General features: G+C 45.1%; 1 protein-coding gene across 1 annotated transcript in view; it reads left to right on the forward strand.

Annotated features, from left to right (window-relative positions):
- The window catches only part of Ube2r2 (ubiquitin conjugating enzyme E2 R2), a 54,530-nt gene extending 44,347 nt beyond the window's left edge, over positions 1 to 10,183 (forward strand). Inside the window, exons 3-5 of the mRNA XM_021222070.2 lie at positions 2,158 to 2,255; positions 8,052 to 8,186; positions 9,478 to 10,183. Of these exons, the coding sequence (XP_021077729.1) occupies positions 2,158 to 2,255; positions 8,052 to 8,186; positions 9,478 to 9,697 (453 nt within the window). The 3' untranslated portion in view covers positions 9,698 to 10,183. The remainder of the gene's footprint in view (positions 1 to 2,157; positions 2,256 to 8,051; positions 8,187 to 9,477) is intronic.
- Positions 10,184 to 12,504: the final 2,321 nt, after the last annotated feature.

The following is a 12,504-nucleotide window of genomic DNA, read 5'->3' on the forward strand; positions in this document are numbered from 1 at the left end:
TACTTACATATAATAAATAAATAAATATTTTTTTAAAAAAAAAAGAAAAGAAATTCAAAACAACAAAATTTTAAGATGCTTTGCACTGGGAGATGCCTCAGTAAAGTGATAATCATGCAAATGTGAGGACTTGAACGCTTATCCCCAGGACTCCTGTAAAAAGCCAAGTATGACAGTGCAGTGCACATCTGTAATTCCAGTGCTGTGTAGGTGGAGGCAGGAGGTTCCCTGCTGATTTTTAGCTAAGCAGTGTAGTTGACTATCTCAGTGCTCACAAAAAATAGTAGAGAGCAGTTGAAGAAATGACATGATAGGGACCGCCAACTCCCTCACAGAGGCTCACTCATATTCACACACATGTACAAACAAGTGTTTTGTTTAATTTTTCCAGAAACAGTTTCTCTGTGTAGCCCTGGGTGTCCTGAAACTCCTTCAGTAGACCAAGCTGGCCTCAGATTCAGAGATATGACCTGCTGCAGTGTGGGCCCCACCCCACTGCTTCCCAAGTGCTGGGATAAAAAGCTTATGCTGCCACCGCCTGACCATCTGTATATGTTTTAAATTTGAGTTATATATATAATAATTTTATACTTCATATATATATATATATATATACACACATATACACACATATATGTATATATACACACACACACATATATATATATATATATATATATATATATATATATATATATATATATATGTATCAGTTCAAAAATTTTAACTCTTATCTACCATTCTTGATATTTAAAAAACAAATAACTGCTGGGCAGTGGTGGGGCACACCTATAGCCTTAGCACTCAGGAGGCAGAGGCAGGCGGATCTCTGTTGAGCTGGAGCCCAGCCTGGGCTACATAGTTCCAGGTCAGCCTGGGCTACATAGTTCCAGGACAGCCTGGGCTACATAGTTCCAGGACAGCCTGGGCTACATAGTTCCAGGACAGCCTGGGCTACATAGTTCCAGGTCAGCCTGGGCTACATAGTTCCAGGTCAGCCTGGGCTACATAGTTCCAGGACAGCCTGGGCTACACAGAGAAACCTGTCTTGGAAAAAAAAAAAAAAAAAAAAACCAACCAGGAAAAACGAAGGTAGGGGAGAAAAGAAACAAGTGACTATTTTACTTAACCTATTATTTTCTATAGTGTATATTTATATATTGCCCTGTGGCCTATGTTAGATTAGATCTTATAATGTTTATGCATTATGCAAATTATAGTGACCACAGCAATTAATTTGTAACCATATATTTAGGAGTTATCATGGTTGTTTGCTTTTTTCTGTTTCAGAAAGGTGGTGCCACAGACAGGACATACCTCTCAGAGACTAGCCCATGTCTTGTTTTGTTTGATGAATAGCCCTAGGTGGCCTGGAACTCAAAATGTATATAGATCAGGCTGTTTCAAACCTCCTGCCTCTTGTCTCCTTGAGTGCTGACTTGTGCCACCATACCTGGTTCAAATAAAAGTTTATAATGTTTATAATGTTTAATTCTTCTTTAACTTAGAATTTGACCATGGAGAAAAAATTTATTATTATTATTATTTTCGAGACAGGGTTTCTCTGTGTATCCCTGGCTGTCCTGGAACTCATTCTGTAGACCAGGCTGGCCTTGAACTCAGAAATCTGCCTGCCTCTGCCTCCCAAGTGCTGGGATTAAAGGCGGGGGATTTTTAATAAAAAAAGATAATTGCTAAAAATTGTTTAAAAATTTTTTAACAAAAAATGTGCCTAATTTTATCCCATTTTTGATTTTTGTTTCTGTTTTGTTAAAGTCAGGTTCTTACTATGTAGCCCTAGCTCATTTGGGATTTGCTGTATAGCCCAGGCTAGCCTCAAACTCACATTTATCTACCAAGTGCTGGGGTTAAAGGCATGTATCGTCATTCCTGGCTTTGTGTGTGTGTGTGTGTGCGCGCGTGCGTGCGTGTGTGTGTGTGTGTGTGTGTGTGTGTGTGTGTATGCGCATGTGCGCACACACGCGCACACATATTTATGTTTGTTTTGAGCCCCTCGTGACTCCTTAGCCCAGCCGGGCCTCACACTTGAGGTGCTTTTGCCTCAGTCTGACCACTGGGATTGCAACTGTGTGTGGTCACATGTTGCTCATATCCATTTCTTTCGTATTTACTGAATATTGTATTATTGTCTTGTAGAATGGAGATGTATGCATTTCAATTCTTCATCCGCCTGTAGATGACCCGCAGAGTGGAGAGCTGCCCTCTGAGAGGTGGAACCCTACTCAGAATGTTAGGTAAGCTGGGAAAATGAAGTGACGCGCTGCGCTGTGCCTTGCTTTCATGACCTCTTGGGTTAGTTGGCTCTTTTTTTTTTTTTTTTTTTTTAAAGATTTATTTATTTATTATATGTGAGTACACTGTAGCTGTCTTCAGACACTCCAGGAGAGGGCGTCAGATCTTGTTACGGATGGTTGTGAGCCACCATATGGTTGCTGGGAATTGAACTCTGGACCTTTGGAAGAGCAGTGGGGTGCTCTTACCCACTGAGCCATCTCTCCAGCCCTGGTTCATTTTTTTGAGACAGGGTTTCTCTGTGTAGCCCTGTGGCTGTCCTGGAACTCAATTTGTGGACCAGGTTGGCTTCGTACTCACTGAGATCCCATCTGCCTCTTCCTCCTCAGTGCCACCACTAACCTGGCTGTTGTTTGAGACCAGCCTCAAATTCTTGGGCTCACGTAAGCCTTACTTCAGCTTTGCAGATAAACAGGGAGTACAGCCACCTGCTCCTTGGGTCTTCTTTTGGGTGTGTGTGCTGTGTCTCATTCTGTATGAGCCTGTGGACAGAATCTTCCCTTTGATAGCTTTCTCTCTGGCTAGAGTATGAGGGTGTGCTAGAAGGGTTTCAATGTGAAGGTGTATCCTGGTGGTCAGCGGGCTAAGGAATGCGGTAAAATTCACACCACACAACAGGCCTCATAACAGCCGAGTTATTAGAGGGTTGGGGCATGAGTGGGAATAAGAGAGAGTAGGCTGTGATGGCTTGGGTTTCTAGCAGGGTATGGGGACATGGGCATAGGGAGAATATTCACCAGTGAGGACTGTGGAAAACATGGCATGGGACCTGACTCTGGCGTGTGGGTGGGTCTTGGCTGCCTGACACGTGCACCTGCATCACTTGAAAGGGTGGGCTCCCTGAGCAGTGGTAGTTGGGACTCAGATTTCCCTATCTGCTTCTTCCTCTTACGTTACAATTTACTCCTCATTAGATCACTTAGCTTTTGTGTAAATTGTTTAATTTCTCTCTCTCTCTGTGTGTGTGTGTGTGTGAGCTATGGAAATCAGTTCTCTTTTTCCATCGTGTGTATTCCAAGCTCTCAGTTTTGTTCATCACGATGCAAGCTCCCTTTTTGCTCATCAAACTTGCAAACCCCACCTGGGTGGTTTTTAGGAACTGAGGCACACCCTACTAGTTATAGTTTTGATGAAGTAACAAATATACTTTTTGGACAGTGTGGTCGCACACACATTTAACCCCAGTGCTCCGGAGGCAGGGACAGCTGGATCTTGGTGAATTTGAGGCCAGCCTGGTCTACATAATACATGTGTAGCCAGTCTCTCTACGTAGCCCTGGCTATCCTAGAACTTACTATGTAGACCAGGCTGGACTTTGAGTCTTAGTTTTTAAACTCTGTACTTTTGTGCATTTAACCAGGGAATCCTTGCTTTTGCATTTTATCCTAGGAATACGTCAGCAACAGTTGCAGCACTGCTCAGCAGGAACTGTTAAAATGACACCGTTGCTTTAGCAGCAGTAAGAGAAACTGTAATATGTCAGCCATTTAAACAACTATATTTTGCCATGTGTTGCCCTGTTCTCCCAGTTAGAACTGGATTCTTTCCCTGGTGTCCTCTTTAAATATCTTCTTCATGTTGAAACGTATAATGAGGACAGTTTAACTGGGCTATCTTTGCTATTACTGTGGGCCTTTTCAAAGAATCCCTTCTAATTAGCAGAGTCAGGATAGACTATAAGCTAATGTCAGTGATAGCAGCACTGTGTTGAGTTTACTGCTGGTTATACTAAACCTACAAATCTCAGATACAAGTTCCCGTGATAAGTCAGGTTTTTAAGAACAAGCTCTGGCTGGTGAGATGGTTCAGGGGTTAAGAACACTGACTGCTCTTCCAGAGGTCCTGAGTTCAAATCCCAGAAACCACAAGGTGCCTCACAATCATCTGTAATGAGAAACAAACAAACAAAACCTATGGACCAGAGTGAGCTGGGGGGCCAGAGCAGTATGGAGAAGAGAAAGGGTGGGGGGAAAAAGAAAGCTCTTTCTGCTTTACGAAGGCTATTCGGGTGTGGGGGAGTGAAAGGGGGTGGGGGGTGGGGCAGGGACCAGACAAAAAAGGCCAGGCTATTTTCTACGTATTTGTTTAATTCACTCGTTTGTTTATGTATTTATATATTTATTTATTTAGAAACAAGGCCTTACTCTGTGACCTGAGCTGACTTGGAACTTGCTGTGTAGACCAAGCTATCGCTTGCTTCTCTTTCTCCCTTGCACTTTTCCTCGGTGTGAGACCGGCTCTAGCTCTAGCTCAGACACTGCAGTGTGCTGAGATTTGACCCCTGTGCCACCCTCCGTGCCTGCTTTGTGGCTTAGCCAGCTGATTGTTAAAAAACAGTTTTTTTTCGAGACAGGGTTTCTCTGTGTAGCCCTGGCTGTCCTGGAACTCACTTTGTAGACCAGGCTGGCCTCAAACTCAGAAATCCGCCTGCCTCTGCCTCCTGAGTGCTGGGATTAAAGGCGTGCGCCCCCACGCCCGGCCCATGTGTTTGACTTTAATTCTGTGTCTGTGTGTCTGTCTGTCTGTCTGTGGGCACGCACTCATGAGGAGAGAGGTCAGAGGCTTTCGACCCTGAGGGCTGGAGTTAGAGGCTGTTGTGAGCGCCCTGATGGGAGGTGTGGGTGGTGGGGACGGCATACCAAACTTGGTCCTCTATAAGAACAGTCCATGCCCTTAACAAACACCGAGTCATCTCTCTAGCCCCAAAACATATCTAAGAATTTCTTTTTATAATTTATATATTCACACACACACACACACACACACACACACACACACACACACACCCCTACACCACTCTCTGTCTCTCTTCAGAAAAGACCAGGCCTCCCAAGGACATTAGCTGAACATGGATAACTGGTACAAGAAGACTAAGGCCATACCAAACCAATAGGAGGAACATGGTCCCAAGAACAGGCAAAAGAATCAAAAAGAATCAGAGTTACCTGACTCCCACTGTCAGGAGACCACAAGAGCACCGAGCTACACAACCCTAACCTACACAGAGAACCTAGCACAAGCACGTGCAGGCTCTGGGATTGTCGCGTCAGGCTTTAGCCTCTGTGAGCCCCGCTATAGTATATGTTGATTATAACATGTTGACCTCTAACATGTTTACGATCCTGTGGGCCACGCTCTCCTGGGGTCCTTGACCCCTCTGGCTCACATAGTTTCTTCTCCCCCACTTTCCTGGGGCTCCTGAGGGGAGGAACCCAGTGGAGACCTCCAACCTGGGCTCTCTGCACTTAATGTGTGGCTGTGGTCTGCGCAGCACTCCATTGGCTGCCAAGGAGCCTTGGATGACAGTTAGGTGAGGCTCCAATCTCCGAGTCTATAAAGATGTCACTAGGAATCATTTAATTGCTTTTTGTTTTGTTCTCCTAGCCTAGGTCTCTGGGCCGTCCAGACAGGGCCAGGCTTGGGCTTCCTCGTGGGGTGGGCCTCGAAGAAGACCAGTCATTGGTTGGCCACTCCTACAAGTTCTGTGCCACCTTTACCCCAGCGCATCTGCAGAAAGAACAAATTGTAGGTTGAAGGTTTCGTGGCTGGGTTGATGTCCCAGGCCCACCACCGGAAGCCTTGGTTACAGAAGATGGCCAGTTCAGGCTCCATATCCTCCATTACTAGGAATCCTCCACAGGGTCACTCTCATAGATTTCAGGGAGTTTCCACAGCACCCCCAAATGCTCTCCAGTTCCAGCAATCCCTCCTTGTACTCTCTTCTTCTTAGCACCCCTCACCCCACCCTGATCTTTCTATTTCCTTCCTCACCCACAAAATCTGTTCTGTTTTTCCCTCCCAGGGAGATGCATTCATCCTTAGAGCCCAGCTTGTGCTTAGCTAGCCTCTCTGGGTCTGTGGATTGTAGCACGTTTCCCTTTACCCTGCAGCTCATAGCCACTTAGAGATGAGTACATTCCATGTTTGTCTTTCTCACTCAGGTAGGAAAGGTTCTTTTCTAGTGCCATACATTTGCCTGCAAATTTCATGATGTCATTTTCTTAGCAGCTGAGCAGTACTCCGTTGTATAAATGTATCACGTGTTCTTTATTCCTCAGCTCATGGACATCTAGGTGGTTTCCAGTTTCTGACTATTGTGAATAAAGCTGCTATGAACATAGTTGAGCAATTGTCCTTGTGGTAGGATGGAGCCCCAGGAGTGGTATAGCTGGGTCTTGAGGTAGATCTATTCTCAATTTTCTGAGGAATTACCATATTGATGTCCAGAGTGTCTCCTTGCTCCCCATCCTTGCCAGTGTAAGCTGTCATTTGTGGTTTTGATCTTAGCTATTCTGACAGGTATAAGATGGAATCTCGGGGTTGTTTTGATTTGTAGTTCTCTGTTGGCTAAGGATATTGGAACATTTCTTTAAGTGCTTCTTTAGCCATTTGGGATTCTTGTATTGAGAGTTCTGTTTACATCTGTATTCCACAATTGGATAATTTGGTTTGTTGATACCTAGTTTCTTGAGTTCTTTATATATTTTGGACATTCACTCTATGTTGGATGTGGAGTTAGTGAAAATCTTTTCTAGAGCCGGGTGGTGGTGGCGCATGCCTTTAATCCCAGCACTTGGGAGGCAGAGGCAGGCGGATTTCTGAGTTTGAGGCCAGCCTGGTCTACAGAGTGAGTTCCAGGACAGCCAGGGCTACACAAAGAAACCCTGTCTCGAAAAAACAAACAAACAAAAAAATCTTTTCTGTTCTGTAGGCTGCCATTTTGTCCTATTTAGAGTGTCCTTTATCTTATAGAAGCTTTTCAGTTTCATGAGGTCCCATTTATTAATTGTTGATTTCAATGCCTGCTCTATTGATGGTCTGTTCAGGATGTTGTCTTCTGAGCCAATATGTATCTGACTTTATGTTGGGTCTTTGATCCACTTAGACTTGAGCTTTGTACTATGTGACAGATATATACATGTACCATCCAGTTAGAGCAGCACCATTTGATCTGAGTTTGTCTTTGTTGAATGGCTGTTTCTTGGTTTCTGTTATTTGTGGCCGGTGTTGAGCTGTGGGGAGACGGGGTCTCTACCAGAGTTCAGGGCCTCTGATCCGCATAGAGGCTCTGCCTGACTTGGCCTAAGACATAGTGAGGAGCAAAGGAAGAGGGGGATTGGGGAGCGTCAGTGTGGTGGCACAGAGAGTGGTCATGCATGGGTGGCTTGCCTGGAGTTTTGGCGGCTGAAGTGGCTTCTGGTTATAAAAAATATATTTTTTTAAAAAAATGACATTTATGGGGCTGGAGAGATGGATTAGAGGTTAAAAGCACTGACTGCTCTACCTGAGGTCTTGAGTTCAATTCCCAGCAACCACATGGTGGCTCATAACCATCTTCTGAAGAGAGCAACAGTGCACTCGCATAAATCAATCAATCGATCCTTTTTTTTTTTTTTTTTAAAAAGGCATTTACTGTGTGTTTATTTATGCGCCCTGTCCTGTAAGTGGAAGTATACAGCACTTTGTGGGGCGTTTTCCTCCTCTGCCCTTTTCATCTCTGTGATCTAACTCAGGTCATCAGGCTTGGTGGCACGCACCTTTACCTGCTGGGCCATCTCACTGCCCCTAAAACCAAAATTGCATAATCCATTTTTCATAGTAGGTCATATTTGTATTCAAATTTGTATCAGAAATATTTTAAGGGAGAAAAACTTGTGTAAACCTGACTAATTTCTTAAAGCCTGTCCTGTTGGACATTAGGATGTGACTTTAACAGTGGATTCTTCTCTCCTTCTCAGGACTATCCTGTTAAGTGTGATCTCACTGCTTAATGAGCCCAACACCTTTTCTCCAGCCAATGTGGACGCTTCAGTCATGTTCAGGAAATGGAGGGACAGCAAAGGAAAAGACAAGGAATATGCTGAGATCATTAGGTGAGGCCGACCACGTACATTCTGGAACTAAGGGGTTAAAGTCAGACTTCAATAATCTGTTTACTTTAAAACAGTTTCTCAATTATATTATGGAGTAACCTAATGAATTTAGCTATTGAAAGAGAACCCAAAACAGAAACAAAACACAATAGAAAATAAAGAGAACTCACTGGACAGGATGGCAGACATTCTGGGTTTGTTTTGGTTGTTTGTCTCGTGTGTGTGTGTGTGTGTGTGTGTGTGTGTGTGTGTGTGTTGCAGTTTAAACCAAGCTAGCCTTGAACACAAGAGATCCAGCCTCTGCCTCCCAAGTCCTAGGATTACAGCGTCCATCCCTGTCCCCTGCTTGGGTTTAGTGGTCAGCCGCTGAGGTGGGTGAATCAGATAAAGGAGTAAGGTTGTAGTTAGTGTAAAATGTAGAGCCCTATAGAAGTTACAAGAATATCATTGTATAAGGCAACAGACTGAAGCTTCAGGGAAGTGGTGTTCTTATGTTTTCAGTTTCTCCAATCTCACGCCTTCCCAATCTCAATGGCTTTGGGTTTTGTACTTTGGCAATAAAGTTTTATACTTACACAGGCGACATTTTGTTGCAGAGCTGTTACCTGCCAAGCTGGCACAGGATAATGGAAAAGCCTGAGGAAGACAGGGCACATTGTGATGGGAGCCAGGCAGTAGTAGGTGTGAGTAGGATTGCAGGCAGGGTGTGGCTCTGCTGCAAGCTCCTGCCTGGCATTCTGCCCCTACCACCTCAAAAACAATGACATTTGGTGCCCTGGGGGAACCTAGCAGATGACAGGCACTAAAAAGATGCTGGCCTGTAGCTCAGCAGCACAGTCTGTGCTTCCCAGCACCCCCGCAAGCCTGAACCCACACTGAAAACAGTCAGACCCCACGTATATAAAACCTCTGTACCCTCAACCCTCAGCAAGATGGGAGGCAAAAGACAGAACTTTCAAATGCTTTTGGGCTAGTTAACCTGATTTCTGCAGCAGCGAACAAGAGAGACCTTGCCTCTAACAAGGCTGTAGTTTGAGGGCAAAGCCCCTCCATGACAGGAAGGTATGTGATGATGAGAGCTGTGCTGTGCTGTGGGTGGGGTATGTCTGTATGGAGTGTGAACCGTGAGTCACAGGGAATCTGATTATGGTCAGTCAGATTAAGACTGTCGTAAAAACAGCACCTTAACCCAAGGCTCTCCCTAATAATCCCAGCACTAAGGAAACGACGGTGAGAGACCCTCTCAAAACAGACAGACCTCTATAAACTGTCCCTGTGTTGTCCTCTGCAGAAAACAGGTCTCAGCTACTAAAGCTGAGGCGGAGAAGGATGGAGTGAAGGTCCCCACAACCCTGGCAGAGTACTGCATCAAAACTAAAGTGCCTTCCAATGACAACAGCTCAGATCTGCTTTATGACGACTTGTATGACGACGACATTGATGATGAAGATGAAGAGGAAGAAGATGCCGACTGTTATGATGATGATGATTCTGGAAATGAGGAGTCGTGACGTGTCCCTTCAGTGCCCCTGCACTGCCCTGACGTCTCAGGCCAAAGGGAGGGAGCAAGCGGGGACCTGCAGTGGCCACTCAGGGGACCTACAGTGGCCACTCTGCAAAAACTCACTCCCGGGGCCGGGAGCAGGCGGCCCCTGCTGACTCCCCTTGCGGATCTCAGTTGGCTCCTTTTTATGGACCTTTACTGGAGAGAGTTCCCTCCACAGAATGTCTGAAGTCTTGCATTCTTTCCCTTCCATCACTGTATTGATTCTTTTTTAAAAACAGCCACCACCCCTCAAACTCCTGCCTCACCTCATCTCTGCAGAATGTTCACAGCAAAACACCTTTGTCTGTTTTTAGATTCTTGAAGAATTAGTCTGTTCAAGACATTGTGTTTAAAGCTGGGAGCCCACTGGGAGTCCACAAGTGCTGCATATATTGGGTAGCAAAAGAAAATGGGAAAAAAGAAAAAAGTGGAAAAAAAAAAAAAAAAAAAAAAAAAAAAAAAAAAAAAAAAAAAAAAAAAAAAAAAAAAAACTAAAAAAATAAAAAAAAAAAAAAAAGCCCACAAAACAAACTTAAAAAAAAAAAAAAAAAAAGCCAATTTGCCAAGGGTTAGCTGCTCCTTTACATTAGTGCGTGTGCATCTGTCAGCCCCGTGGTGGTGAGCTTTGTTTCTTCCCCTTCCTAAGGCTGGGCTGCGGTGGGCATCAGGGACTTACTCTCGCTAAGTCTGATGAAATGTGCTGCCTCGGTGACACCATCCCAACACGGAGGCTGCAGCTGCTCTGAGGAGATATCAGATTTTGTTTTTTGGAATTGATTGGGATCTAAAGCCTGAAATAAATATTCATACTTTACATAGAACCGAGCACTTGGTTGCTATTTATTTTAAAGGTGGGATAACTTTTTCCACCAGAGAGAGGGGGAAGGGTGTGGTTAGTGTGTGTGGATTTCTGGTTCTGAAACCACAGAAGTAAAGACTTATCCCAGTGTTGGCCGACGCCTCGGGAGAGAAGAGTGAGGACTGGGGAGGCTGCTGGCGGGACATGCACAAGAGAGTTTAAGTAGCCACTTTAATCTGTGTTAAGATTGAGTTTTTCATTGAGCTGCTATCTTGATAGTGATAACTGTAGATGTGTGCAGCTTGGGATTGGTCATTTTCCTCATTGGAGATGACCTTTTGCCAAGGAATGCAAGCAGAAATGGTGTGTGGAGCTCCCCCCCCCCCCCTGCTGGGATTAAAGGCGTGCGCCACCCCCCCCCCCCCCCCCTCTTCTCACTTTGTCAGAGCCCCAGCTGACTACAGGCAGCCTTGTTTCCTGGGTGTCAGTCACACGTGGCTCCTGTAAGACTGAGCTCCAGTAGCTTCATCCCAGACTTGAGGGTTTTGTTTAGCAAACTGTCTAAATAAAGCCAGACTTGAAGAAGGGCAGAGGGAAACTGAGAAGGACTGACCCTCTGGTTAAGTAGACCACGCCTCCTCCTCTCTTGGTTCCCTTTCCCTTCTGATCTCAGGGTTTTCATTCTCTCTTCACTCCTGAACGAATGCTATTTCCCTGGCCTCAAAAGTTTGATCTGTTATCAAATGAGAATGTTTAGTGGTGAACAGTGAAATTTAGTGGAATTTATCTCCACAGGGTCAGGGCTGTACCTGAGTCTCCTGATTCAGGAACACTGTAAAGAGACACCTGGGAGTTTGTTGCTCCCAGAGAGCCTGCAGATCCACAGCCAAATCCTGATCTTCCTTCCCCCGCGTGCCCCTGCCTGCCACTGAAAGTTCAATAGACCTGTGGGTCTGTCCAGGCCTTGCTGAGTGGGTGTTCATCATCATCCCACTGTTGCTCCTCCCTCTCCATTGACCTTTCTCTGACCACTCCAGAACTCTCTTAACCATACTGCGTCTGTAATCACTTCTTAAGCCTCCTGCCCTGGCCGCTGTTTGCTGGGTCCCTCCTGTTTGATCCTGGCCACTGGAAGGGGAATTGTCCTCTCCCCAGCCCTCATCAACCAGGTTTACATTTACAACTTTAAAGGTTCAGATGCAATTTCAACTGAAACCAGCGGACATCCTGACTTTAATATAGTTTTTAGTTAAGATTGTAGATGGCTTTTTAGTTTAACTTACGAGAAGTTTATCTGATGCATTTTGTTGGCTTCCCCTTTAGTGCTTTGTCTTTCTGCCCACCTAATAAAACTGTGGAATAAAAATTACCTGTATTGCTATCTCCCCATGGGAGATATAATAATAATTCTCAGGTCTCCCCGAGAAAGTTAAAGCCAGTCTTTGGGCGCCACTGACCTTTTCTTAGACACTAACTACCCTCGAGCCATACTTTCTTTTGAGATAGACTGGTAAGGGCAAGGACATATGTTTAATTTGCCTGCAGGGTATTGCCACTCTGTGCCAACAGAGCTCACCTGTGTTGAGTCAAGCAAGAGCATGGCGGGCAGCACCACCACAGTGCCGAGGATCAGTCTGCACGCTCAGCTGGCAGAGGAAGGAGCAAGGACGACAGAGGTCCTGTTCCAGGTAGATGCTTGCCTTGCCTTAACTATGGGTCAAAAGCTTTAAGTGTCTGATTCTCCCCCAAACCTGAGACCATTAAAGAACTGCTTTTTTAAAAAGTGTCCCACATGTAGATATGGCCAGTCTCAAACTCAGTAACCCCCCGCCTACTTAAGGAGCCTCATTCTGTTTTTTTTTGTTTGTTTGTTTGTTTGGTTTTTCCGAGACAGGGTTTCTCTGTATAGCCCTGGCTGTCCTGGAACTCACTCTGTAGACCAGGCTGGCCTCAAACTCAGAAATCTGCCTGCC

This window comes from Mus pahari, chromosome 22 (genome assembly GCF_900095145.1).
Source record: "Mus pahari chromosome 22, PAHARI_EIJ_v1.1, whole genome shotgun sequence".
NCBI classification, from domain to species: Eukaryota; Metazoa; Chordata; class Mammalia; order Rodentia; family Muridae; genus Mus; species Mus pahari.